This window comes from Carcharodon carcharias, chromosome 7 (genome assembly GCF_017639515.1).
Source record: "Carcharodon carcharias isolate sCarCar2 chromosome 7, sCarCar2.pri, whole genome shotgun sequence".
Lineage (NCBI taxonomy): Eukaryota > Metazoa > Chordata > Chondrichthyes > Lamniformes > Lamnidae > Carcharodon > Carcharodon carcharias.
In genome coordinates, this window is record NC_054473.1 from 160990949 (window position 1) to 161018128 (window position 27180).

At 42.3% G+C, this 27180-nt stretch overlaps 1 protein-coding gene across 6 annotated transcripts; it reads right to left on the bottom strand.

The window, feature by feature from the left end:
• Positions 1–493: 493 nt before the first annotated feature.
• On the bottom strand, positions 494–26412 carry chst6 (carbohydrate sulfotransferase 6). 6 transcript variants are annotated; one of them, XM_041191792.1, is made up of 4 exons: positions 26176–26412; positions 18423–18477; positions 8323–8675; positions 494–3060 (listed from the first exon to the last, which is right to left on the bottom strand). In XM_041191792.1, exons 3-4 carry the CDS (start codon positions 8500–8502, stop codon positions 1843–1845), a joined length of 1398 nt encoding a protein of 465 aa, XP_041047726.1. In that variant the 5' UTR covers positions 8503–8675; positions 18423–18477; positions 26176–26412; the 3' UTR covers positions 494–1842. The 6 variants fall into 6 exon arrangements, with proteins under 6 accessions (XP_041047726.1, XP_041047728.1, XP_041047729.1 ...); XM_041191794.1 differs by having other exon boundaries at positions 18423–18481; XM_041191795.1 differs by lacking the exon at positions 8323–8675 and having other exon boundaries at positions 26176–26410.
• Between the last annotated feature and the right edge of the window lie 768 nt (positions 26413–27180).

Consider the following 27180-nt stretch of genomic DNA (forward strand, 5'->3'; position numbering starts at 1 on the left):
CCTCCAATGATTTGGTGAGTAATTCATATCATCATTTACCTCACTGGCATTGCCTAACCACACCACTGAAACCTCTTCTAGCCCTATATTCCAGTCTATGTCTTTGGTCCTTTGTTTCTGGTCTTATGTGCATCTATTGCTTTCCTCCACGCGGTCAATGGTGGGAAAGTCTTCAACTATCTTAGTCATAACCTCCAAAGCTCCATTTCTTAAATGTCCCTTTTTGCTACTTTGCTCCTTCTTTTGTTATCACGCTTAACTCTTTCCCTGCTATTTCTCCTGTTTGGGATATTTTCTATGTTAAAAATTCTATATAAGTGCAAGTTGTTGCTGATAATATTGTAAACCAGCTTTATCTTCCTAGAGCTATTTCAGGCACTTAACAGGTTCATAATTGCAATTCACAACAGATTTATGGGAATAATGCTTACTGTGTCGGACAGAATGTTCACTGTCCTGCCCACAAACAATATCACATACAAACACACAAAAATTAATTTTCCCAAAATTTTAATAACCCACAATTTATGTATGAATAGCAAACCAAAAGGAATTGATAGACTCTGAATTCTGATTGCATACATTGTAGAAACACTTGGTCCCAAATGACTACAATACAGTCATAAATCAAAAACCCCAAAATTTTCCCATTGTGTGTGAGAGTGCCTGTGCCAGTGTGTGTGACTGGGTGTGTATACGAGTATGTGACCTTCTGTGGAAGATCCAGTGGACAGTTACAATGTTCAGTTCAATGAAACTGGCTTAATATATTCAATTGGCTCGTGAATCTGCTCCAATTAGGTCTGAACTAATTTGTCAAGTGGAGCCAATAAAGAGGAGGGTACCAAGTTTTCCACCGTTATTTAATTTGGATAGCCAACAAGTATCATTGGTGGAAAAGAGAAATAAAAACTCTAAAGGCATTGGTGTAGTATGAGATTTTCTTCCTAAAATGGATTAGGGCACATTTTTGAGAGAGAGCCTTACTCTCTATGTAGCCATGCTGTGGTGATGTGGGAGTCTATTCTATTGGCATTGAATGCCCAAGGTAGAGATATGACCTATTGTTCTGAACTTGGTGCTTTACTGTGATTAAAACAAAAAGAATCATCAAATAATAACTTAAGATTTTTTTTTCCTGAACTGTTGCCCTGTATTGCTTCTGATGATTTGGTGAACACACTCTTCAGAGTAAAACTCTTTATAATTGTACATTTTAAAATCAGGCATATAATTAACTGAATGACCTTTGCCAGCTGGAGTGCACAATAGGAACCCACTGATGCATTTCTCACAATTTTCTGCCCATTCATTTTATGCATAGAACATTCTGGCAAAAGTTCCAGTGATTTCCAAGTATGAGCTCTTGCCAGAAATGCAATTACGTAAAGCTAGTCCTAAGCAGTCCACACAAAAGCAGTGGGACCTTCTTTCTGCGTCACATCAAGGTCCAAATCAGCCAATATTGAAAGGGACAACTTATCGTCACTAAACTAAAAAAAAATTAAAACAGAATTTATCACAGATACATAGTCCTCCAAAAAATGAAGTATTCCAGCTGCAAAATTAACTGCTAAATATGGTATGAATTACATCTTTCAACGTGCATATCTTGTAATTGTAGTGCTATGTCTGAAACCACTGTAATTTATCACAAAGGATAATATGGAAACATCTGGCTTATTTTGACAACTTTGCAATATGACAACTCAGTAATGTTCTGTAAGGATCTAGCAATCCTTCTGCATTTCATACACACTTCAGAAGGTTTTATTAAATCAAAAACAGCAGACGAACACAATATGAAGTACGTTCCTGGATGCCCAGAAGGACATTTATGATTTAAACTGGATTCTCATCAGAACTCAACCAGCTAAACTTGTATTTTTTCAGCGGTAAGACAAGATCTAGGGATAATAGTTTCTGTTCACGTTCAGATTCAACTAGTCGATATCCAAGCACATTCATGGCTCCCCTACAGATATCCTGTATTTTTAAAATCTTTGCAAATGGCACCTCAGTCCTCCATGCCTGTGATATGGTTCTAGCATTCCTAGATGTTATTTTGAAAGCTGATCCAGTTCCTTCCCCGTGTGTGATGTTATATATCCAAGACTTAAGTTTTGGAGTCAAAGCTAAATCAGCAAATTTATACATTGCTGATATTTCATTGAGTGGATCTCTTACTACGTCTTCATACCGCACCATCATATAGCGTTGTTTCAGAAAGTCTGGAGCTTGCTTGGTCGCTGTCTCATGAATCTGTATGTGACTTCTGCAAACTTCTTTCATGACTTCATAATTTGATGTTTCAGCTTTGTCTTTTTCAATGGGTTTACCATTAGCATTCAAAACAATACCGCTGTCTCGCATTAGTGCATGAAATGATTTATCACGGGACTTAATGACAGCCCTAGGGTCTCTAACAAGGTGGATGATTTTGAGGTTCAGTGAGGGATCAGTGAGGAGAGGAAACAGTGACATTAACTCAAAGAATCTCACTTCCTTGATCACAACATGATTGTATGTTTTGCATGCTTCTTCCATTTTATAAAATTTTGACATGTTGCAATGTTTCTTGCATATTTCTTCATTGCTGAGGTCTGTCCTTTCATAATGGTCACATGTAGGTGGTGAGCAAAGAGCTCTGCTGACCTCCCATTGGAACAAATCAGATACCAGTCTGTTTTCACGCATGTAGGAATTAAATACTGACATGTCACACAAGAATGTAGATCGTATAAGGTCTCTAACAGCCATTTGCAAGACCTTTGCACTGTTCTGATACATACTTACCCACACATGCCAGGCAGGCTCCATTAAGTAAAAGACATCAGGGTGTTGACTGAATATTTGTCCCACAAATGAAGAACCTGACCTCCAGGATGAAAGAATCAGGATATGAACTTTGTTATTCTGTTCGTCAGATAGGGATAAATGCACCTTTTGTCTAGAGTAGATGACGATTAAAGCAAATGTCTGAATAGCCACAAATACAGCAATGCTTGTAGTTACAAAGGTTAGCCTCACCATAGCGATGGTTGCTAATGTGGTATGGATCTGTAAAATAAAACACATACATTAGAGATTGCTTCAGACTTATACAGCCACACTTCTAACCAATGGTTTGCAACTGACAAAACATAAATACAAATGGTTTCACAAAACAGTAAAATGTTATATTCAGAGTCTTTTTTCCTTGGCACAGGCATTAATTTTTTTAAATTTAATCCTGTAGGTCATTCAGACAGGGAAAGCATGCAGCAGCTACGCACATATAGAAATCACAGGGCCAAGATTTTCCACTGGTTAATTTTATGTGCTGACACCTGAAATTTCCCAATATTTGCAGCTGACAGTTGAAGCTTCCTGCCAGTAGTGACAGCTGTAAAATGAGTCTTATTAATGCACATGTTGCCTGCACAGCAATTCAAACACGCATCAAGTGCCACATTGTTGAATATGTGGCCCTAATCTTTGCTGGGGTGCAATTTCCAAGCCAGGATTGGAAGACAGTAGGCATTCTGGGTGGGAAGAGTGGAGTTTTAACTGCAGCATGCAAGCCTTTTTACTCAGCAAGATTCCAGTTAGAAGCCAGTTAGACTGACTGGTTTGTCTCTCCTTCAGGCAAAGAATAATGTAGCAGAGGCTGATGGTATGTTTCCTGCTGTTGGGATGGAGATTGTAAAGTGGGTGTTGGATACAGATTGGGGGCAGAGATGGACCCCCTTGTATGGAGGGGGTCAGTAATATTTTGGGAGGGTCCGATCATGGTGTGGAGGGTGTCAGTCTGAGAGAAGGAAACGGGTTAGCTTGGCTGGCGGGGTGGGGTGGGGGGGGGGGCGGGGTGCTGGGGCGGAAACACTCCTGCTCCCACTGTTCCATAAGCAGTGCTTGAAAGGCACTTGCCTCCTCCACACAGCAGTCCTCATCTCCCTTTAGCTGCTGGATATCTTGAGGCCAGGGAAGACTGATTAAATTTAAAATACAGCTATAATGTGAGTCATGCAGCCTTATTTAAGGTTTGATTAGAGCAGATTGATTTCCTGTACCCGTCCTACCTCCAATAAAACCAGAAATGGTCTGATTGAAGACAGTTCTATTGAAGTATGAGTGGTTTTTTTTTTACCTCCCACCCAACCCAAACCCACCCATATTTGGGGTTAAAATTCCCATCTATTTCCTTGTCACACCTGGGGGAAAGGTATAAAGAAGCAAATGCAGATAAAGGTTTGTATGCAGCACTCCTGCAGTGCAAATATTACTTGGGCTGACAAGTGGCAAGTAACATTCGCGCCACACAAGTGTCAGGCAATGACCATCTCCAACAAGAGAGAATCCAACCATTGTCCTTGATATTCAGTGGAATTACCATCACTGAATTCCCCACTATCAACATCCTGGGGGTTACCATTGACCAGAAACTGGACTAGCCATATAAATACTGTGGCTACGATAACAGGTTAAAGGCTAGGGATCATGTGATGAGTAACCCACCTGCTGACTCGCCAAAGCCTGTCCACCAGCTACAAGGCATAAGTCAGGAGGGTGATGGAACACTCCCCACGTGCCTGGATGAGTGCAGCTCCAACAACACTCAAGAAGCTTGACACCGTCCAGGACAAAGCATCCCGCTTGATTGGCACCACATCTACAAACCTTCACTCCCTCCACCACTGACGCACAGTAGCAGCAGTCCGGACCATCTACAAGATGCACTGCAGGAATTCACCCAGGCTCCTTCGACAGCACCTTCCAAACCCACAACCACTAGCATCTAGGAAGACAAGGGAAGCAGATAGATGGGAGCACCACCATCTGGAAGTTCCCCTCCAAGTCACTCACTCACCATCCTGACTTGGAAACATATTGCTATTCCTTCACTGTCGTTTGGTCAAAATCCTAGAACTCCCTTCCTAACAGCACTGTGGGTGTACCTACACCACATGGACTGCAGCAGTTCAAGAAGGCAGCTCACCACCACCTTCTCAAGGGCAACTAGGGATGGGCAATAAAAATGCTGGCCCAGCCAGCGAAGGTCACATCCCGTAAATGAATTTTTTAAAAGTACCAGGGTCACAACATCTGTAGCTTCTCAACTGATCTTTATATTAACTCAACCAGTTAAAATCTGGGCCCCAAAACCCAACAGCCATGTCAGTGGTGTCCTACTGTAACTTCCAAAGGAGTCAAACAGAAAGGCCAGGAATTAAGCTGCCTTCCAGTTCTCTTCTGGTTCTGGTCTAGGACTAAGGATGACCTTTTGCAGCAAAGCCTCTGCCCACCTCTCCTTACAGGACCATCAATGCAAGGCAGGAATGGACTCTGATAAGTGCAGTTCCTATGTCCAGGGATTTCTTAGGGATGCAGTCTATGGTTTGTATAATTGTGAGCACATCAGGCTCAGGCCAGAATTGTGGCCTAGGTACTTTGAAAGAGGGCCAAGGAGGCACCTTCAGTTTTCTGTGGGGAATGTAGAAACCCCCACACACCTACTCCCCATTCTGGAGCCTTTTCTTGGAATTTTTATCTACTTGTGGAGGGTGAGGAGCACCCCAGATGTGCCGAGCACACCACTTCCACAGAGGTCACATAACCTCCCCTAACCTCACAAACCTTGCTAGACTCAGGGGTGGAGAATATGGACAGATACATCTGAACCCTGAAAATAGAATATGTGATCCTCAAGATCTTCATGGCCTTAACAGTTTTTAGCCTTTAAAAGCCACCTTTATTTCAGTAGAATAACACTGGCCAAAGTTTTCTGAAGCTTCCTGGCATTATTTGCATGCAGTGGGTCGCCTACTCAAAAACAGTAGATGTACGACGAGTGATACCCTTCGACATTAATGGATGTAAAATTGCAGGCAACACAGCCACTATTGTCCAACTAGCCATCCACTTTGTGCAAGGCCCAGTTAATAGGAACATTTTGCAATTGTGTTTCACCCTGGAGTAATTTTTCTGTCCTTGTAAAACAGTGCATCTGCTCAGCTACCATGTTAGAAAGGTTTGTAAATAAAAAAAATCCATCAACAACTGAAAATACCTTAAGTGTTGCAACAACCAGATGTTTATCCTGAGTAATCTTACCAATCATAGTTTTAGAAAGTGAAAGAATGCCTATTTCCTGACCCAAGGGGTAGAATGTTCCCCCCATTGGGGGGTTGTGTGGGCGGGCACAGGCCCAATCGGTGCCCCTGATTGGGTCCGTGCTGCCATTTTAAGTGGGCAAGCCAATTAAGGCCCGCCCAGTGTGACGCGCACCCGGAAGCGCTATGCGGGCTTGAGGTGGGAGGGTTCCCTGAGTCAGGAGTGCACTCTTTTGTACATGCGCTTGAAAGACTGCCGAAATTTTCCAGAGGTGCCTCAGGGAGATTACTTTTAAGCTTTAATAGTTCAATAAAGTGTTGAAAAATTTTTTATGACATGTCCCCGCATGTGAAACTGTCATGTGAGCTTGGACATGTGCATTAATTTCAGTAAAAATTTTTGAGAAAATGTAAAATCATTCACGAAACCTCATCCCGCCCATGGATGAGGTTCCATGAAAAATGCGAAGGCCGCTTGGGGTCTTCGCCTGCCCGCCATGGGCAGCTCTGTTAATTATTTTAATTGTTAGTTAAATAGCTTTAATAGGCCTTTGACAGGTTGGCCAAACTGAAAATCTAAATGATGCGCGATGACGTCGGGACACACGCCCGACATCACCCCACTTCATTTTACACCTCGGCGAGCGGGCTCCACCCCTGCTCACCAGGCCAAAGATTCACCCCATGGAAACAGTTCACAGCAAAGTGAGGAAGGGAGAGATTGGCAATGATTGCAATTAGGAGGGAGGGACAGTGGAAGCCCAAGGTATCCTCGTGGGACCAGGAGAGCTCCTACCATATTCAACAGCAAGAACTTATATTTGAATGGCAGCTTTAAAGTAATAAAATGCCCCAAGGCACTTTACAGGAGCCGTTATGAAGGATAATTAGATACTAAGCAACAGAATGTTGCCAAGGAGATCGATGGAGCTGCTAGTTATGGAACGGAGTTGGAGTCAGGGCCGATAACAGCTTCAGCCTTCCCAATAAATAATCAGAGGAAGTTTCTCCTCATCCAGAATTGGATACCAGATCAGCAGATAATTTAGAGACAGCGGAGGAGTTGCAAGAAGTAGTGGTGAGGTACAGCTGGGTGTTATCAGTACACATATGAAAACCAACACCATGCTTTTGAATGACTTATGGCGAGGGGCAGCATATAAATTCAAAATAGAAGAGGGCTATAGACAGATCCTTGGGAGATACCAGAGGTAACGGTGCACAAGTGGGAAGAGAAGCCACTGCAGTGATTCTCTGGCAATAGTTAGATAGATAAAAATGGAACAGGTGAGTGCAGTCCTACCCAGCTAAATGACAGTGGAGAGGTTTTGGAGGAGGAGGATGGTATGGTCAACCATGTGAAAGCCTGCAGATAGATTGAGGAAGGATGAGGAGGGATAGTTTGCCTTCATCATATAGGATACCATTTGTGACTTTGATGAGAGTGTTTTGGTACTTGGCACGGGAGGAAACTTGATTGGTGGGATTCAAGCATGGAGTATGAGGAAAGACAGCAAGGATTTTGGTGGTGACAAGGACCCTGTGGAGAGGAAAGGGAAGTTGGAGATTGGGTGATAACTTCCATGGATAGTGGGTTCAAGGATTTTTTTTTTGATGAGGGGGTGATGACGGCAGATTTAAATCCCTGGGCCATGTTCAAATCACTGCTTCAATTGAGAATCTACCCAGTACTTCCAGATCCTCCTCCCATTCCACATGCTACCAGATCACAAGGTTACCCTCAATTCTACTACATGAATTTGCCTCATATTATTACATACCATAACAATCTTAACTGTAAATAAACTCTGACTGATTGCGAGCAATGCTGCAAGACATTAGCTTAATATATTCATTTACGGCTGTATTTAATTTTCTTTCTTGACCGTTATTGGCCAAAAAAACAACAATATAGCCTTGTAAGAGGTACCAAGCTGGAGAAGGTCCCTAACGTTTTGAAGTGCTACAGATGGATTCCAAGGGAGGGGATTGAAAACTTTGAGAGTACTGGGGATGGTCCTAGGCACTGGTAGCAGAAGGGAATAGTACTGAGATTTGGAAGTATGAGGATGAAAGCACTGTGTAGGGAGAACAGAAGGTTGGCAGGACTGGGGGTGGAATGTGAGATTTGTTTTTTTTTATTTGCTCATAGGATGTGGGTGTCGTTGGATAGGTCAGCATTTATTGCCCATCCCTAATTACCCTTGAGAAAGTGGTGGTGCTGTGCTACCTTCTTGAACCCGCTGCAATCCATGTATTGTAGGAACACCCACAGTGCTGTTAGGAAGGGAATTCCAGAATTTTGACCCAGCGATAGTGAAGGAAAGTGATATATTTTCAAGTAAGGATGGTGTGTAACTTGGAGGGGAACTTGGAGGTGGCAGTGTTCCCATGCATCTGCTACCCTCATCCTTCTAGGTGGTGGAGGTCGTGGGTTTGGAAGATGCTGCCAAAGGAAGGCTCACTAGTAGATTGCTGGGAACTGTCAGCAGTGATGGGGGTCGGGGGTGGTACTGGTCTTGCATCATTGGGGAAATGCAGCTCGGATCCAGCAGCCCTCTCTTGTAAATTTCTAAGAGCCACCTGCAGATATTAAATTAAATTATTTGCAATTTGTTCCTGAAAAATAAGTAAATCCTGTGTAAAAACTGTTTGTATATATATATATATATATATATGTATATTCTGCACGTTTATTTATGAAGCTGGGATATCCCTGCTTCATAAATAAATGTGCAGAATTCACTGTCTGTCATTACCTCAGCTTCTCTGGACCAGTAAATAAACACAAGATTGCTCTAAAAATATTAATTTTTACTTTCAAACAATAAAGTTCAGTCAGTAATCTTTGCGTCTCTTGGTAAGTGGGTCGATTGGGCTGAGCTTGCAGTAAGCACAGTCTGTGAATGGATGGTCTTACTGTCATTCAAAAACTCTTTCGGAAATTAACACAGAAAGCATGGTTTACCCAAGGTAAGAATCCAGGGGCAGAATATTTAGGTCAACATGTAGGCACGTGTCCGACATGCGCGTGACAATATGGGGCGAGCGTCCCAACATCATTGCGCATTTGCATGTTGTTTTGGTTGGCGGGCACGTGCGGAAGTTGGTAGCACGCCTGCCGACAATTAAGAGGGCTATTAAGCCCATTAATCAATTAATTAAATTGAATTTTTCGCTGCCCGTCCAATCTTTCAGTTGGCGGGCAGGCGAATAGGCTAGGCGGCCTACACATTTTTTGCGATGAGGTTTCCAACAGTGACTAAAAAAAACAACTTTTTTAAGCTAATTTTTCACAAATCTCCGCTCATGTGGCAGAGTCACATGTGGGGACATGTTTTCCTTATTTTTAAAATCTTTATTTCTCATGTTAAAGATCTTCAGCTTCCTGAGGCCACTCCATGCCTTCAGGGAGCTTTCACTGAGCGCACCCATGCACGTGCGCACACTTCAGCGCTCGTGCTCCTCCTGCCCCGCCCTGGAAGCGCTGAGCTTTTCAGTGCACATTGCACGCTGGTCGGCCATTGATTGGTCAGCCAGCATGAAATCGCGGTCAAGGCACGATCGCGGGCTGCGGACTGTTTTGCAGTCCTACCCACTGCACCCACCCGACAAGTGGAAAATCCTGCCTCTAAAATATTTTTGAATGAAGATCCATTAACAAATGAATTACATGGTTAACAGCTTAAGATACAAAAAAGTACCACACAAAAAATAATCAGTGCCTAACTCACCCACTGAAACTGGATAAAGGAATCCTTACAAATTGCAAATATAAGCAAGAAAACATTTTTTTTTTTCAGTTTGATAGACTTTCAAAAGCAAGAAATGTAGTTAATGACCAGTTTTCAAACAGTTCAGTTAGTGTACCCAAATTTATCAACTAGGTTTGTATTCAAATAATTTTCCAAATCACACAAAATGAAAAACTTATTCTGAAAGATACAATATTTTCATTGAGAATCATAATTAATAGATTGTTGGAATTTGAAGATAAAGGAAAGGTTGCTACAGTTGTGTTATTAATATTGGCTCTCATACTTGAGGTAGGTAATGCACCTCTTTCTCATACTCACTGTCTTAATTCAAGTTTAACTGAATAAAGCTCTGAAATTTTTAGTCCAGCTTTCCTTGAAATAATTTTGAAAAATGATTGAGCAAAGATTTTGGTGGCTCAGGTGGTACAGATACACGCTGAAATCATAATCAGGCTGTATGTAGCCAGGCTGCACAAAGTCAGGCTACACAAAGTCAGGCTGTACATATTCGTGCTGCACATAGTCAGGTTGCACAAAGTCAGGCTGTACATATTCAGGCTGCACAAAGTCAGGCTGTACATAGTCAGGCTGCACAAAGTCAGGCTGTACATAGTCAGGCTGCACAAAGTCAGGCTGTACATATTTAGGCTACACATAGTCAGGCTGTACATAGTCAGGCTGCACAAAGTCAGGCTGTACATATTTAGGCTGCACAAAGTCAGGCTGTACATAGTCAGGCTGCACAAAGTCAGGCTGTACATAGTCAGGCTGCACAAAGTCAGGCTGTACATAGTCAGGCTGCACAAAGTGAGGCTGTACATAGTCAGGCTGCACATATTTAGGCTGCACATAGTCAGGCTGCACAAAGTCAGGCTGTACATATTCAACTGCACATAGTCAGGCTGCACAATTTGTTTCAGTTCATAGCCCTGGGCTAAAATATGCAAGTCCAAGTCCAGGAGTTTGGGAGAAGCTGAGCCTTTAAGTAAAAATGAAGGCAAAAGAAGTCACAAATGACAATTCAATGCATAAATGCAAGTCAAGTTATCAAGCAACATGTATTCTTATTTTAATTAGACTAGACATTTTGGTTACTGAGGAAGGCAATAGTGTCTGATTTATTTTTGGTGCATTTTCAGTAATTTGTGGGGAAGGATAATAGATTATCATGTGGCGATGTTACAGGGACGTGTGACAGGTAAGTCTTAAGATTGATATTGGAACTCCTGTTAGGAGGTCACTCAAGCAAACTATAAAGGTAAATACACACTTTTTAATCACAAAATCTTTCATAAGAATTATATATGTATTTTTTAATGGAGCATGTAAAATGTAAACATTTTTATATACTCAGGTTTTTTTAACTTGTTCTTGGTATGTATGTGGGTTGTTTTCTTTCCAGTGAAGAAGACTGAGGAGAGATTTAATTCAGGAGTACAAAGTTATGAGGGACGTGGATAAAGTGGAAAGGAAGGACCTTAGTAGAGTGGTCAATAACCAGGGAATATTCATTTAAACAAACTGACAGAGGATTAGAGGGGGGTTAAGAAATAATTCCACACAGAGATTGCTGGGGTCTGGAACACTTGGATATGCACTTGGAAGTGCTGTGACCTGAAGGGTTATGGACCAATTGCTGTAACGTGGGATTAGACCGGACCATTCTTTTTCAGTTGGCATGGAGACAATGGGCGGAATAGCCTCCTTCTGCACAAGGTGGGCAGCCTGTCTGAGGCCTTGCCCCCCAGCATAAAATTGCTGAGCAGTCATGGCGGGCAGGAACCCAGCGGGAAGCCCATTTGTGCTACTTCACGCTCACCCCGCCCTGTCTATAAACCCACCAGCGGGGGAGAGTGAATTTCAGGCCATATTGTTTACAAACAGACTAACAAATTGGGGCAAAACCATTACCTCTGCCCACTTGCAGTGGCAAAGGAATAAGGATAACATATATTATGTTATATGGGGACTGAATTATGTCTTTACACCCTAAGCTAATTAATCTCCACCTTCTATCTCCATTCACCTGACACTTGACTTCTTATGTGCAATGCCATGAGCGGTTAAGTAGTAAATCATATACTGATATATATATGCATACATTAGGAAGTCTGGTGTTCATCATCATGAATCAGAGGAAATGCTGTTTTAACTCATGCATCACACAATGTGTTAGCAGAGCTATGGATTTATGGTTTTGTGAATAAGTCAAATTCCTGACTACTTTTATGCTTCCTATTGGCTAATTGCAAAGTAACAATGTTTGAATATATTTTTATCACTGTATGCTTATCACCAACTTTCCCTCTAAGTTGCAGCCACAAAATAATCGGGGTTAACGTTTTGAGTCCGTATGGCCCTTCCTGGAGGGTCTTATGGACTTGAAACGTTAACTTTGTTTCTCTCTCCACAGATGCTGCCAGACCTTCTGAGTTTTTCCAGCAATTTCTGGTTTTGATTCAGATTTTCAGCATTCACACTATTTTGCTTTTATTTTAACAAAATAATTGGGAATGTGCAGCATAGGGAACAAACTGAAAGGATCCCTCACCATGTCTGCATTGCAACTAACAGGCCACACACATCAAAGGGAAATTGGAGGGAACATTGCTTAATACCCTGCAACACATTAAAGTCCAACATCTAAGAAAATGGTAGAACGGGTCTTACTAAAAAAGAGAATGCTTGCTGAAGATTGGTATGACAAACTTTTACTAGTGTGGGGTTCAAGAAGGTGCATTGGGGGTGTAAGTGCTGTAGTAAGAGCTTTTACACAAAAATCAGAACTGTAAAAGGTACTGCAAAAGATTTGCTTCTCTGTCAGACGCATGGTGACACTTGGCGAACAACACAAATTTTTTGCAGACACACTTTCTTCAGTAAAGATGGGCTGTGTGAGGTTCACAACACGAATCAACAAGGGAACGCTAGTGAAGCGGGCTTGATATCTTATCTTGGTGAGTCCTTGTAGCTAAAAGATAAGTCGATTTTTTCTTTCTTCCAGTTGGAAGCATAATAACACAGCCCTCCAATGCCTCTCCTCCAATGTCCATATGGACTGCCCTCGCTTAGTTCCATTCTTACCAAGTGCACTCATAGCATCTTTCCCCTTGTTCTCACACCATTGCAGCTGGAGTCCTTCAAGGATCAATCCTTGACCCTGATCTACAACCTGCCTCTGCAGATACATGGTCAGTTTTGTGCATGCTAACAGCATTCAGCTCTACCCATTACCATCTGTCTCGATTCCTCCACTACCTCTGTGATGGCAGACTGCTTGTCTGACATTCAGTCCTGCAATTCCCTGAAGTTAAACATTGAAAAGACCGAAGTCATTGTCTATGGCCCCAATTACAAACTCCATTCCCTTTCCATTGATTCCATCCTCCTTCCTGACCACTGTCCCAGATTGAACTGGGATAGGTTTGAAACCTTGAATTCCTATCTGAGCCGCAACTAAGCTTCTGACGTTACAGGCTCTCTCCACCACAAAGACTGCTTATTTCCAACCTTGTAACATCAGTCACCTCCACCATCTGTTGCTGAAACCCTCACCCGTTCTTTGTTATCTCCAGATTCAACTATTCCAGTACTCTTGAGGCCAGCCGCCAATCCTTTACATTCAGTAAACCTCAGCTCACCCAAAAATCTGCCTGTAACTTATTCCGCTCAACCATTAGCACGGAACTACACTGGACCGTGCTAAACCAGTGCTGCAACTAATAGTTCTCACCTTATTCTTTCAATCCTTCCGTGGCCTCATCCAATCTTACCTCTAACCCTTCAACCACTTTGCAATTCTCCAATTCTGGCTTCTTATGCATCCCGAATTCCCTTTACCCCACCACTGGCAATCGTGACCTAGGCCCAACTTTGGGCCCTACATTCTGAAGTTCCGTCCCTAAACCCCTCTGCCTCTCCAGTTACCGCTTCCTTAAGATCTTCCTTAAAACCTGCCTTTTTGACCAATCTTTGTGGAGGACCCCGGGAGAGAGGGCTGCAGATGGTGCCAAACACCGGGGTCCAGAGTCCTGTGTCTAGGGGGAGCCCTGAGCTTCTTGCTCTAAATGGAGTTTCTTGTTTCCCCCAACCTGAGCAGCCAGAGGCACAGGTGCAGACCTGAAACACCGGCATTAAAATAAACCAGAACCTTCAAGGTGAGAGTTCTGATTTGTTTAAAGTCTGTCTTTCATATCAGTTTCACCAGTAGCTGCACCGCTGTTTCCAGCTGTTGGAGGGGCGGGGGGAGGTAGGGTGGCGTTGGAGAGATGAGGGTAGGTTGGGGGTGTTGGTGGGATGGGGGGAGGTTGGGGGGTATTGGAAGGGTGGGGGTGAGGTTGGGCATTGTTGGTGGGGTGGGAACAGGTTTGGGAGTGTTGGGGGGTGGGGTGAGATTTGGGGTTGTTGGTGGGGTGGGGGAGGTTGGGCTGTTGGAGGCGTGGAGGGAGGTAGGGGGTGTCGGACAGTGGGGGTAGGTTGAGGGGTGTTGGAGGGTGGGGAAGGTTGGGGTGAGGTTGGTGGTGTTGGAAGGGTGAGAGTGGTTGGGGGTGGAGTGGTGGCGGCAGATTGGGGGCTGGAGGTGTTGGAGGGGTGGGGAGAGGTTGGGGGTGGAGGGTGGCAGCAGATTAGGGGCTGGAGGTGTTAGAGGGGTAGAGGCAGGGGTGGGGGCAGGCTGGGGGCTGGTGGTGTTGGAGGGGTAGGGGCAAGTTGGGGAGTGTTGGAGAGATGGGGACAGGTTGGGGGATTGGAGGTGTTGGAGGGATGGGGTAGGTTGGGGGTGTGGGGTAGGTTGGGGGATTGGAGGTGTTGGAGGGGTGGGGAGTTGGGGTAGCATGGGGAGAGTTGGGGGGTGGTGTAGCAGCGGTTTCACTCTTTTTTGCTGTTGGAGTTTCTTATTTATTAATTACATTTTTCCATTTTAGGCTGTAAATTCACTGTGTGCAACACAATTTTTATGATAGCTTCTGGGGGAAGGGGAAACAATCTAGTTCTTGAGTTAAGGTCATACTGAATTTATGTACCTTGTATTATTCTTCTCTGGAACATTCAGAGCGACAATTCAATCTACATATTTCCTGATCTGCTGATAGATGTCTGATTAACAAATCCCTGGGGATAGTGTCATTAGCGTAAAAGGAACAGATGCAATTTATGGCATATTGTTGGTTTGCAATAGAAAACTTAGAATGGTAAGGTTGTATTAGCTATGGAGTTGAATTGTTTTGCAAACATAGTGATTTCTTTGTAGCCACTTTCCTACCATCAGTTGACTGCTCCGTGACTAATTATCATTAGAGAATCAGCCTCCAATTTCACCACTACTGCAGTCACTCTGCCTACTGCATGCAAAAGTAATGAAAGAAAAACAAAACCTACATTCATATAGCACTTTTCACGATTTCTGAAATCCATTTACAACCATTAAGTACTTTTGAGTTGTAGTCACTGGTATAATATAGGCAATGTTATCAAATGATGGAGTAGGCTCAAGGGGCTGAATAGCTCACTCGTGCTCCTATTACGTACGTCTGGATGGATGAGATGAGCTGGGCTAGATGGCGCTTGTCATCCATAATCATCTTGCGAACAGAGGGTGGAATCATGGCTGGAGTTCTGTTTATTTTGTGGCTAATGGAAGTTTACAGTGAACAGATTTTGTGGAGTGAAATTGCCAGGACAGGATTGCATAAAGGGCTCAAAAATAAATCAGTAACCAACCTGTTTAATCCTGTAAATGGTTCTTAAGTGTCTTTTCCATTAATTTCAATCTTCTCCTTATCTATTTACCTTTTATCCCACTCTATCTTGGTGCTTTTATGAGCTTTTGAGGAATTAAATATCATGATAAGGTTGCATTGCATAGTAGATACTGGAAATAATTGGAGTGAGAAGCAATAATCAGCAGAGTCTTCAGGCTTGCTGATCGAGAAAACACAGATACAATTGTAAACCATTCCATCTTTGTCCTCTGGCCTCTTACAAGTTGTGTCGCACAGAGACACCTGTGGGCTCCAATGCTTCTCACTGACAGTTCAATTGTTCCACTTTGTTGTTCAGGAGTCATTTGATCTTTCTATGCTAAGAGATTACTGCTAAAATAGAATCCAATTGTATGAAATAATTATATTGAATAATATCATGCACCCAGGCAGGAGAAAGTCTTCTAATTCTTATGCAGAATGGAAAAAGATCTTGCGCAGTTTAGCTGGGCTGAGGTATTGAACCTTTCTCCCAAATATGAATTTACTATCGCCATGTATGGTCCAATGTGCAAAATGTTAATAAGGGCTGAGGCAGTCACCAAAATCAGTGTTATCGTCTGTACAGTGTTATAAATAACTATGAGCATACATACAAACATGGAAAATAGAAGCAGAAGTAGGCCATTTGGCCCCTTGAGCCTGCTCCACCATTAGATAAGATCATGGCTGATCTGTTTATTTTTTGAATTCCTCATTCTTATCTACCCCCAATACGCTTTGATTCCCCGGCTTAACAAAAATCTATCTACCTCTACCTTAAAAATATTCCTCCACCGCCTTCTGAGGCAGAGAGTTCCAAAGTAACACAACCCTCTGAGAGAAAATATTTCTCCTCATCTCGATCATAAAGGGTGACCCCTAATTTTAAAACAGTGCCCCCTTGTTCTGGACCTACCCATAAGAGAAAATATCCTTTCAATGTCCACCTTGTCAATACCATTCAGGATCTCAAAAGCTTCACTCAAATCACCCTTCACATTTCTAAACTCCAGTGGAAACAAATTCAGTCTGTCTAACCTATACTCATAAGACAACCCATTTATTCCAGGTATTAATCTAGTAAATCTCCTCTGAACTACTTCCAATTCATTTACATCCTTCCTCAAATAAGGAGACCAAAACTGCACACAGTATTTGAGGTGCGGTCTCACCAGTGCCCTGTATAACTAAAGCATAACATCCTTACTTTTATGTTCAATTCCTCTTGTAATAAAGGATAACATTCCTTTAACCTTCTTGATTACATACTGTACCTGCATATTAACTTTTTGCATGCATGCATGCTCTTGCATGAGAACACTTAGATCCCTCTGTACTTCGGAATTCTGCAGTTGTTCTCCGTTTAAGTAATACTCTGCTTTTTTATTCTTCCTGCCAAAGTGAACAACTTCCCATTTTCCCAAATTATACTCCATCTGCCAGATTTTTGTCCACTCACTCAACCTATCTATATCCTCCTTAAGTACTCTTCACAACATGCTTTGCTATCTAACATTTATGTCATCGGCAAATTTATCCTTCACTCCCCTCATCTAAGTCATTGATGTAAATTGTAAAAAGTTGAGGCCCCATCACAGACCCTTGTGGGGCTCCACTCGTCACATCCTACCTATCAGAAAAAGACCCATTTATGCATACTTTTTGTTTTCTGCCAGCCAATCTTCTATCCATGCTAATATGTTACCCCCTACACCATGAGCTTTTATTTTCCACAATAACATTTGATGTTGCACCTTAACAAATGCCTTCTGGAAATCCAAGCACAACACATCTACAGGCTTTCCTGTATCCACAACACATGTTACTCCTTCAGAAAACTCCAACAAATTGATTAAACATGATTTTCCTTTCACAAAACTATGCTGATTCTTCCCAATTACCTTGAGTTTCTCTAAGTGCCCAGCTATAACATGCTTAATGACCAATTCTAACACATTTCCCACAACAGATGTCAAGCCAACTAGCCAAATAGTTTTCTGCTTTCTGTCTCGCTCCCTTCTTGAATAGAGAGATTATATTTGCGACTTTCCAGTCTAATGGAAGCTTTCCAGAATCTAATGAATTTTGGAAAATTAACAGCAATGCATCTACTACCTCATTAGCCACCTCTTTTAAGACCCTTAGATGAAGTTCATCAGGACCCAGAGACTTGTCAACCCACAGCTCCATACTAATAGGATACTTTCCTGTCAAATTAACAATATTACTTCTGTAAAACCCTGTAGCAGATTTTTCTACAATAAAGGAGCAACATAAATGCAAGGTGTTGATCATAAAAACACTCATTATTAGCATGAGTGTTATCATCATACACTATTGCCAAATATTTTCATGTCAAAAGTATTCATTATCCTGCAATATCCAGAGAAGTAAATTACATTGAGAGAAAACTCAATGTATTTACTGGATGTAAAAGTTCCTATTAGAATTTTTATTAATTAGATGTGCTTTACAGTTGTATTTTCACCCTTTACATGTTACTTGTGTGATATACTCAGTAAAATTAAGGAGTTTCTTCTATCAGGGTCCTTTTTAAAGTTAAATAATTACTAAAAAATGTTTATTAACTTCATCAGTTTTGACTAAGCATTCGCACCCTAAATGTTAATCCTCTGGAAAGGTGCTGTCTGATCTGCTGAGTGTTTCTAGCATTATCTGTTTTTGTTCTGGTCATTAACCTTAACAATCTATATTTTGTGTTTCCGAACCTTTTTCAATATTTAGCTTAAAACATATGCTTATGTGATTGAGAGAACTAATTTCAAACATTTTTCTTTCTTCAGTCCAGCACAAATATTGTTATGACCTACCCCCAGGTGAGGTTCCCCAAAGTTGTTGATCCAGGCAAGACCCCTCAATTTGTCACTGTCTGGGTTAAATGTAAAAGTAAGTTTATTAACTATTAAAGGCAAGAAAGGATAAAACACATTCATATACGGTCATTCAGCATTAAAAGTAAGAATTTAGCTTGAAGTAAGTGAAAAAAAATATATATATGTAAGAAGGTATACGAAACAGTCCTTGACTCGTAGGGAGTAGGTGATTGAATATTGCAATTCGAGATTCCAGTAGAATTGACTTCAGTAAGCGAATGACCGGTTTCGCGGTTCCAGTAGAAAGAGGGATCAGGATACCTGCAAAATGGCAGGGCTACTGTGTGTGGCTGTTACTTCTGAGTCAAACTTACAACACTTGTTCTCTCAGAACATCCACCAACAAAGAGACTCTGGGGCAGCTTTTCAGTTCACTTGTAACTCCTTCTTTGTATATTCCAAGTGGGAAGGGAATTCACAGACCTGTCTGGGCATAGCTCACAGGATTTCTTGATGAGATGATACTCATCTCCCATTATGTATCATTGTCTCTGCCGGAGGAAGCAATTAGTTCCTGGGTATCTTAACAAGTACCTCGAAAAACTCAGCAGGTCCAACAGCATCTGCAGAGAGGAATACAGTTAATGCTTCGAGTCCGTATGACTCTTCATCAGAACTGAGGAAATATAGAAATGAGGTGAAATATAAGCTGCTTGAGCGGGGTGGGACAGGTTGAGCTGGATAGATATATTTCACCTCATTTCTATATTTCCTCAGTCCTGATGAAGAGTCATACAGACTCGAAACTTTAACTGTATTCCTCTCTGCAGATACTGTCAGACCTGCTGATTTTTTCCAGCTATTTTTATTTTTGTTTCAGATTTCCAGCATCCGCAGTATTTTGCTTTTATTTACAAGTACCTCATCTTGGCAGTGGGCTGGGGTTCCATTACCTCTTATGTAGACACCCTGCAGCATTCCAGCCAGTGGTTTGTATGCATTTTTTTAAAAAAAACTCAGGTCTTCTTTTTAAAGTCCAATATTTTTAGATGCAAGCCAACATAAAGGAGAATCCCAAAGTCGTCTATAGACATCCAAATAGCAAAAGGGTGGTAAAAGGAGGAGTAGGGCCATTTAGGCACTTAAAAGGGAATTTACACATGGATGAAGGGGCCATGGCTGAGTTATTAAATGAATACTAAGCATCCGTCTTTACCAAGGAGGTAGATACTACCCAGGCCATGGTGACAAATGAGGAAGCTCTGGCACTAGAAGGATTAAAAATTGATAAGGAGGAAGTGTTGAATAGACTGTCGGTACTTGACAGGCACTGGGACCAGATGAGATGCATCCAAGGATATTGAATGAAGTGAGAGTAGAAATTTCAGGGGCACTGGCCATAATCTTTCAGGCTTCCCTGGACTCAAGGGTGATGCCAGAGGACTGGAGAATTGCAAATTTATGCCCTTGTTCAAAAAAGGTTGTAAGGATAAGCCCAGCAATTAGAGACCAGCCAGTTTAACTTCAGTGGTGGGCAAGATTCTTGAAACAATTATTTGGGATAGAATTAGTAGTCACATGGAAAAATATGGGTTGTTAAGGAAGAACCAGCATGGTTTTCTAAAAGGGAAATTGTGTTTAACTAACTTGCTGTAGTTTTATGAAGAGGTAACAGAAAAGGTCGATGAGAGTGATGCTGTTGACGTGGTGGACATGGACTTTCAAAAGGCATTTAACACAGTGCCACACAACAGACTTGTGAGAAAAGTTATTGCTCAGGGAATAAAAGGGACAGTAGCAATGTGGATACAAAATTGGCTGAGCAATAGGAAGCAGGGAGTAAAGGGCGTTGGATATTTTTCAGGCTGGAATAAGGTTTGTAGTGGAGTTCCCCAGGCGTCAGTATTGGGGCCCTTGCTTTACCTGATATATATTAATTATCTAGATCTTGTTGTGTAGAGGACAATTTCAAAGTTTGCAGATGAAACTAAGCTTGGGAGTGTTGTGAATTGTGAGGAGGATGGTGTGGATCTTCAAGAGGACAGAGACAAGTTGGTGGAGTGGGCAGATAGGTGGCAGATGAAGTTCAATGAGGAGAAGTGTGAGGTGATTCATTTTGGTAGGAAGAACATAGAGAGACAATATAAAATAAGGGGTGAAACTTTGAAGGGAGTGCAGGAGCAGAAATACTTGGGTGTATGTGTGCATAGATCATCAAAGGAGGCAGGACAGGTGGAGGGAGCAGTTAATAACACATATAGTATCCTGGGCTTTATTAATAAAGGCAGAGAGTACAAGAGCAGGGAAGTTATGCTGAATTTATATAAGGCACTCGTTAGCCCTCAGCTGGAGCATTGTGTGCAGTTCTGGGTGCCACATTATAGGAAGGATGTGAACACATTGGAGAGAGTGCAGAAGAGATTTACAAGAATGGTTCCAGGAATGAGAAACTTCAGCTATGAGGATAATTTGGAGAGGTTGGGACTGTTCTCCTTGGAGAGAAGGCTAAGAGGAAATTTGATAGAGATGTTCAAAATCATGTGTGGGTTGGACAGAGTAGATAGGGAGAAGCTGCTTCCACTCGTAAAAGGATCAAGAACGAGATGGCACAGATTTAAAGTGATTTGCAAAAGAAGCAAATGTGACATGAGAAAATTCTTTTTCACAGTGGTTCAGGTTTGGAATGCACTGCCTGGAAGTGTAGTGGAGGGAGGTTCAACTGAGGCATTAAAGAGGGCATTAGATGATTATTTGAATAGAAACAATGTGCAAGAGTATGGGGAAAAGGCAGGGCAGTGGCACTAGGTCATAATGCTCATTTGGAAAGCCGATGCAGACACAATGGGCAAATGGCCTCCTTCTGTGCCATTAAAATTCTGCCATTCTGTGATTATATAATTTGGTGTTCTTCCTTCATTGTCATGACAATGTATGAAACAACAAAATCTGCTGTCTCTTTCACTTTCTCCTGAAAGGCATTACATATAACTGGGTTATGCTCCCATGATGACAGATGACCTAGTACCTCATCCACTTGTTCAAATTCAAATTTAAGCTTGACTGTGAGTGTTATTTGATTGCTCAACCATAAAGCGAGAATATAGCCAAGCCAAGTCCAGGCCCATCTTCACCTAAGTGAAATTTGCACTTTCAAAACACAAGACAAGTTCGATATGTATGCTGATGACATCTAGCTCTACCTCAACCACCACCGCTTCTCTCGACCCCTCCACTGTCTCTGGTTTGTCACAGTGCTTGTATAGATGAGCAGAAATTCCCTTCAACTAAATATTGGGAAGACTAAAGCCATTGTCTTTGGTTTCTGCCAAACTACATTCCCTAGCGTTTGACATCATCCCTCTCCCTGGTAACTATCTGAGGCTGAACCAGCATGTTCACAATCTTGATGTTGTATTTCTACACAAATGAGTTTCAATCATCTATCCATGTCATCACCAAGGCCACCCGCTTCCACCACCGGGAGATCGCTCATTTCTACCCCTGCTTTAGCTCATCTGCTACTGAAGCCCCTTATTACTTTATATGTATATGCCTTTATTATCTCTAGACCTGCCATTCCAATACTCTCCTGGCCCATCTGCCATCCTATATAAACTTGAGCTCATCCAAAACTCTTCATCCTCATACCCTAACTCACACCAAGTCCTGTTCTCACAATACCCTTGAGTTTGCTGGCCTAATTGGCTCCCAAAACAACCAAACCTCGATTTTAAAATAATCTTTGTTTTCAAATCTCTCCTTGTCTCACTTTTTCCTATCACTGTACTCTCTTCCAGCCCTACAACCCTCAGATCTCAGTGCTCCCCTAATTCTGGCCCCTTGTACATCCCCCAATTTTAAGCGCTCCACCATTGTTAGTCATGCATTCAACTGCCGAGGTCTTAAGTTCTGGAATTCCCTCCTTAAACCTATCTGCCTCCCTACCTCTCCCTTCTCCTTTAAGACTCTCCTTAAAACCTACTTCTTTAGCAATGTTTTTGATCATCTATCCTAATATCTCCTTAAAAGCAAAAAACTGCAGATGCTGGAAATCCAAAACAAAAACAAAAATACCTGGAAAAACTCAGCAGGTCTGGCAGCATCTGCAGAGAGGAGTACAGTTAATGTTTCAAGTCCAAATGACCCTTCAACAGAACTAAGTAAAAATAGAAGAGAGGTGAAATATAAGCTGGTTTAAGGTTGGGTGGGAAGGTAGAGCTGGATAGAGGGCCAGTGATAGGTGGAGATAACCAAAAGATGTCACAGACAAAAGGACAAAGAGGTGTTGAAGGTGGTGATATTATCTAAGGAATGTAATAATTAAGGGCAGAATGCAGGACAAGCAAGGTACAGATAGCCCTAGTGGGGTTGGGGTGGGTTGAAGGAATCAAAAAAGGCTAAAAGGTAGTGATAAAACAATGGAAAGGAAATACAATTAAAAATAATGGAAATAGGTGGGAAAAGAAAAATCTATATAAATTATTGCAAAAAAAAGAGGGAGATCGGAAAGGGGGTGGGGATGGAGGAGAGAGTTCATGATCTAAAACTGTTGAACTCAATATTCAGTCCAGAAGGTTGTAAAGTGCCTAGTCGGAAGATGAGGTGCTGTTCCTCCAGTTTGCGTTGAGCTTCACTGGAACAATGCAGCAAGCCAAGGACGGACATGTGGGCATTAGTGCAGGCTGGAGTGTTAAAATGGCAAGTGACAGGGAGGTCTGGGTAATGCTTGCAGACAGACCAAAGGTGTTCTGCAAAGCGGTCACCCAGTCTGCGTTTGGTCTCTCCAATGTCGAGGAAACCGCATTGGGAGCAATGAATGCAGTTGACTAAATTGAGGGAAGTGCAAGTGAAATGCTGCTTCACTTGAAAGGAGTGTTTGGGTCCTTGGACAGTGAGGAGAGGGGAAGTAAAGGAGCAGGTGTTGCACCTTCTGTGATTGCATGGGAAGGTGCCGTGGGAGGGGGTTGAGGTGTAGGGGGTGATGGAGGAGTGGACCAGGGTGTCCCGGAGGGAACAATCCCTGCAGAATGCTGATAAGGGGGGTGAAGGGAAGGTGTGTTTGGTGGTGGCAGCATGCTGGAGTTGGCGGAGGATGATCCTTTGATGCGGAGGCTGGTGGGGTGATAAGTGAGGACAAGGGGGACCCTATCATGTTTCTGGGAGGGAGAGGAAGGTGTGAGGGCAGATGCGCGGGAGATGGGCCGGACACGGTTGAGGGCCCTGGCAACCACTGTGGGTGGAAAACCTCGGTTAAGGAAGAAAGAAGACATGTCAAAGGAACTGTTTCTGAAAGTGGCATCATCAGAACAGATGCGACGGAAGTGAAGGAACTGAGAGAATGGGATGGAGTCCTTTTAGGAAGCGGGGTGTGAGGAGCTGTAGTCGAGGTAGCTGTGGGAGTCGGTAGGCTTGTAACTGATATTGGTGGATGGTCTATCACCAGAAATTGAGACAGAGAGGTCAAGGAAGGGAAGGGAAGTGTCAGAGATAGATCATGTGAAAATGATGGAGGGGTGGAAATTGGAAGTAAAATTAATAGATTTTTCCAAGTTATGTGACTCATTGCCATATTGTACCATATTGTATTTGATAACATTCCTGTGAAGTACCCAGGGATGTTTTATCAATTAAATTTGCTACATAAAGATAAGCTTACTGAATGGAGATCAGGACCAGGAAGTTAGGCTGATTTTCCACTCCCTAGTTTAGAGTGCATGACTAACTGTCATAGCTCTATAAAACCTCCACTTATAATCAACAAACTTAAGGAAGGCTTGTAATTATTCCTTGGACTTTACAGCTTGTCTGGGCCAGTTATGTATTAACTGAGTGACTAGGAATACTGAAACTTCAAATAGTTGTGTTCCATTTTGAAACAGCAGCAATTATTATTGAGACCCACTCCATATAATTGGTTCTTTTTTATATTTATTCTTCCGTGTGATGTGGGTGACACTAGCATGACCAGCATTTGTTGCCCATACCTAACTGCTCCTGAACTGACTGGCTTGCTCGGCCATTACAGAGGGCAGTTAAGAATCAACTGCATTGCTGTGGGTCTGGAGCCACATGTCGGCCAGACCGGGGAAGGATGACAGATTTCCTTCCCTATTAGTCCCTATTAAGGACATTAGTGAACCATTGCAATTAACATTGCAATTATCAACTGAAAATGCTGGAAAAATTCAGCAGGTCTGACAGCATCATTTTGGATTTCCAGCATCTGCAGTATTTTGCTTTTAGCTTATTGCAATTGTCAATCTGCATTATAACCAACTGGGGTGAAAATTGGCAAGCCTGACAGAAGCATAAGAAAACAGAAGAAAAGCTGACGGTCTTGATTTTTTTTTTTAGCAGGAACATTCGGTAATGTCTGCAAAGTGAATTTCTACTCCAAATTACCTTGAAGTGACAGCCAGCAATTGAGGTGGGGCTCACGTAAATCAAAATTAAGGGAATCCTGTCTGAGTTTCAATCTGTTTACCAGGCTACTCCACTTAATCCAAAGTTTCTTCATTCTGATTATTTTCTTTAGCTTTGAATTCCCATTCAGCTGTATTATTTATTAGTTAAAATTATAGGATAATTCAGATTTTGCAGTGCAAAAGTTGACCATGAATTATCAGGGGCTGACCATATATTGCATTCTGAAAGGGCACTGGAATCAACAAACTAGCAGATTAATCCAGCAACGTTTCAGAATAATAAACATGCTAGTACAGAGCGCAGCTGTGTGAAGTTGAATTATAACACCACTCCATACAGCTATAAAACCAAGGAGCTCCAGTCTCAGCTGGCCACATTCTCAAACTGTCAGATTCTGTTGCTCAACTTCCCCTTTTTCCTTTCCAAATAAAAGTCAAATCATCAAAAATATAATACTTTTAAAATCAGTGGTAATCATTTCTAATAATTTAACTATTTCAAAAGATATGAATGAAGCCTCGTTTTTTTTCGAGGTTTAAGAACAGTGTCCCCACGTAATTTCTAGAAGCTTGTTGGCAAGTCATGGAGCAGCTATTTATCCACGCTGACTGTCAAGTGACTGTTGGCGCAGCTCCTGGCTCTAGATTCGGCACGTTTTACCTCAATGCCAGCATAGATAGAAAGCATTGTCCCCAGAGATCCTAGCTACAATATCAGGGACAATTGTAAACTAAACCAAGTCTTAAAATGCAGCACCCAATACCGTATTGTAGTAACGATTTCCCACAATCTTAACTAAAGTTTGCAATGGTTAATAACAACAAGTGCATCCAAACGCATTCATTAACGGCATGTAGCGAATTTAGTTTATCCATTTGTCATTTTAAATTACCCCACCGCCTCCCGTCTCAACATTCGGCCCATCGTTTATCATTTCGGCTTCAAATGACAGGAAACGCTCAACAGTTATGCAAGCCCAGCTGGGTTCAGATTTCCAACATCACAAATGTTCCCAATTTCATATTTTGACAGATTAAAGGCCGGTTGGAATTGGGTCAACAAATGTCTTAAAACGATCTTTCAGCGAAATTCTGCCACATTCTGATGTAGTTAAGTCGCGGTGGCTTCGGGAAGTCGATGCCAGCCTTAATACTACTGAGACAGTCACTGATCGTCCTGTCAAACTGAACCCCAGTTGCCCCCCAACTAAGACGACACACTGATTTTGATCAGAATGTGCGGTATCGTTGATTTATCAAACAAACGAAGTAATGAATGCGATGTGAATTTTTAAAACAAGTTGTCGGTTTCTCACTGTACTCACGTCTCAGACGAAAATGTGTACTAGTTCTTTGATTAGGAACTTAACCAGGTCTGGCTCAGTTGCAATTTCTTTTGAATAGGGCTTCTTTTATTTCCACCCCCCCACCCCCTCTCCAAATCGCGGCTCTGCGCTTGTCTCCAAAAGTTTCCTGTTCGCTCACTCGTTGTCAACTGCGTTGAGGGAGTAATTATCTCAAGGCGCTCCGCACTCTTAACGCATGCAGCGTTTACACCCACCTTCCGAGCTCAAGAGCGACAGATAGCGGCGATATAGATAGTGGGCGTGTAAAGTTACAGAAACAAAACGAAATCCTCTGTAATGCGGTAAACTGCGGATGCTGGAAATCCAAAACAAAAACAAAAAAACCTAGAAAAACTCAGCAAGTCTGGCAGCATCTGCGGAGAGGAACACAGTTAACGTTTCGAGTCCGAATGACCCTGGGGATTCAGTTTTGTATTCTTAACTGTGCACTCAGAGAAAAGTGGAGAGAAATAGAAAGTGAACCATACAATCAACCATAAACTGGAGAGAACAGCTAACTGGGCGGATGTTTGCTGATGCTTCCTTGTGAGGAGCGGCATAAACGTGTACATTTCTCCTTGGATGCGAACTCACTGATTTGCCTAACCTGATTCCCATTCACCTGTATGTGCTCACTGCCAGACTCGTTTACCCAGTTCCCGCGTTTCGTCCCTGTCCCCTGCTGCCCAAAAAATCCACTCATGTCTCAATGAGCTCTTCCACTGCTGGCCAGGCAGTTGGTTCGATCCTTCGATTCACTTCAGGGTCTGAGCCAGGATGGATTTATTGCAGCCAATAAATCCAGCCACATTTCAGAATAGTAAATACACTGGTTTGCCATATTTCGGGATTGTTGATTTTTTTTAAAAACAGGAAACAATTTGGGATTGAATTATTTTGACTCTATCACTTTGGTTCTGCTGCCGATGGGGTAGAGTTACCATGTCCTCCATTGGTGGACTGCAGCTCCTTTAAGTGAACATG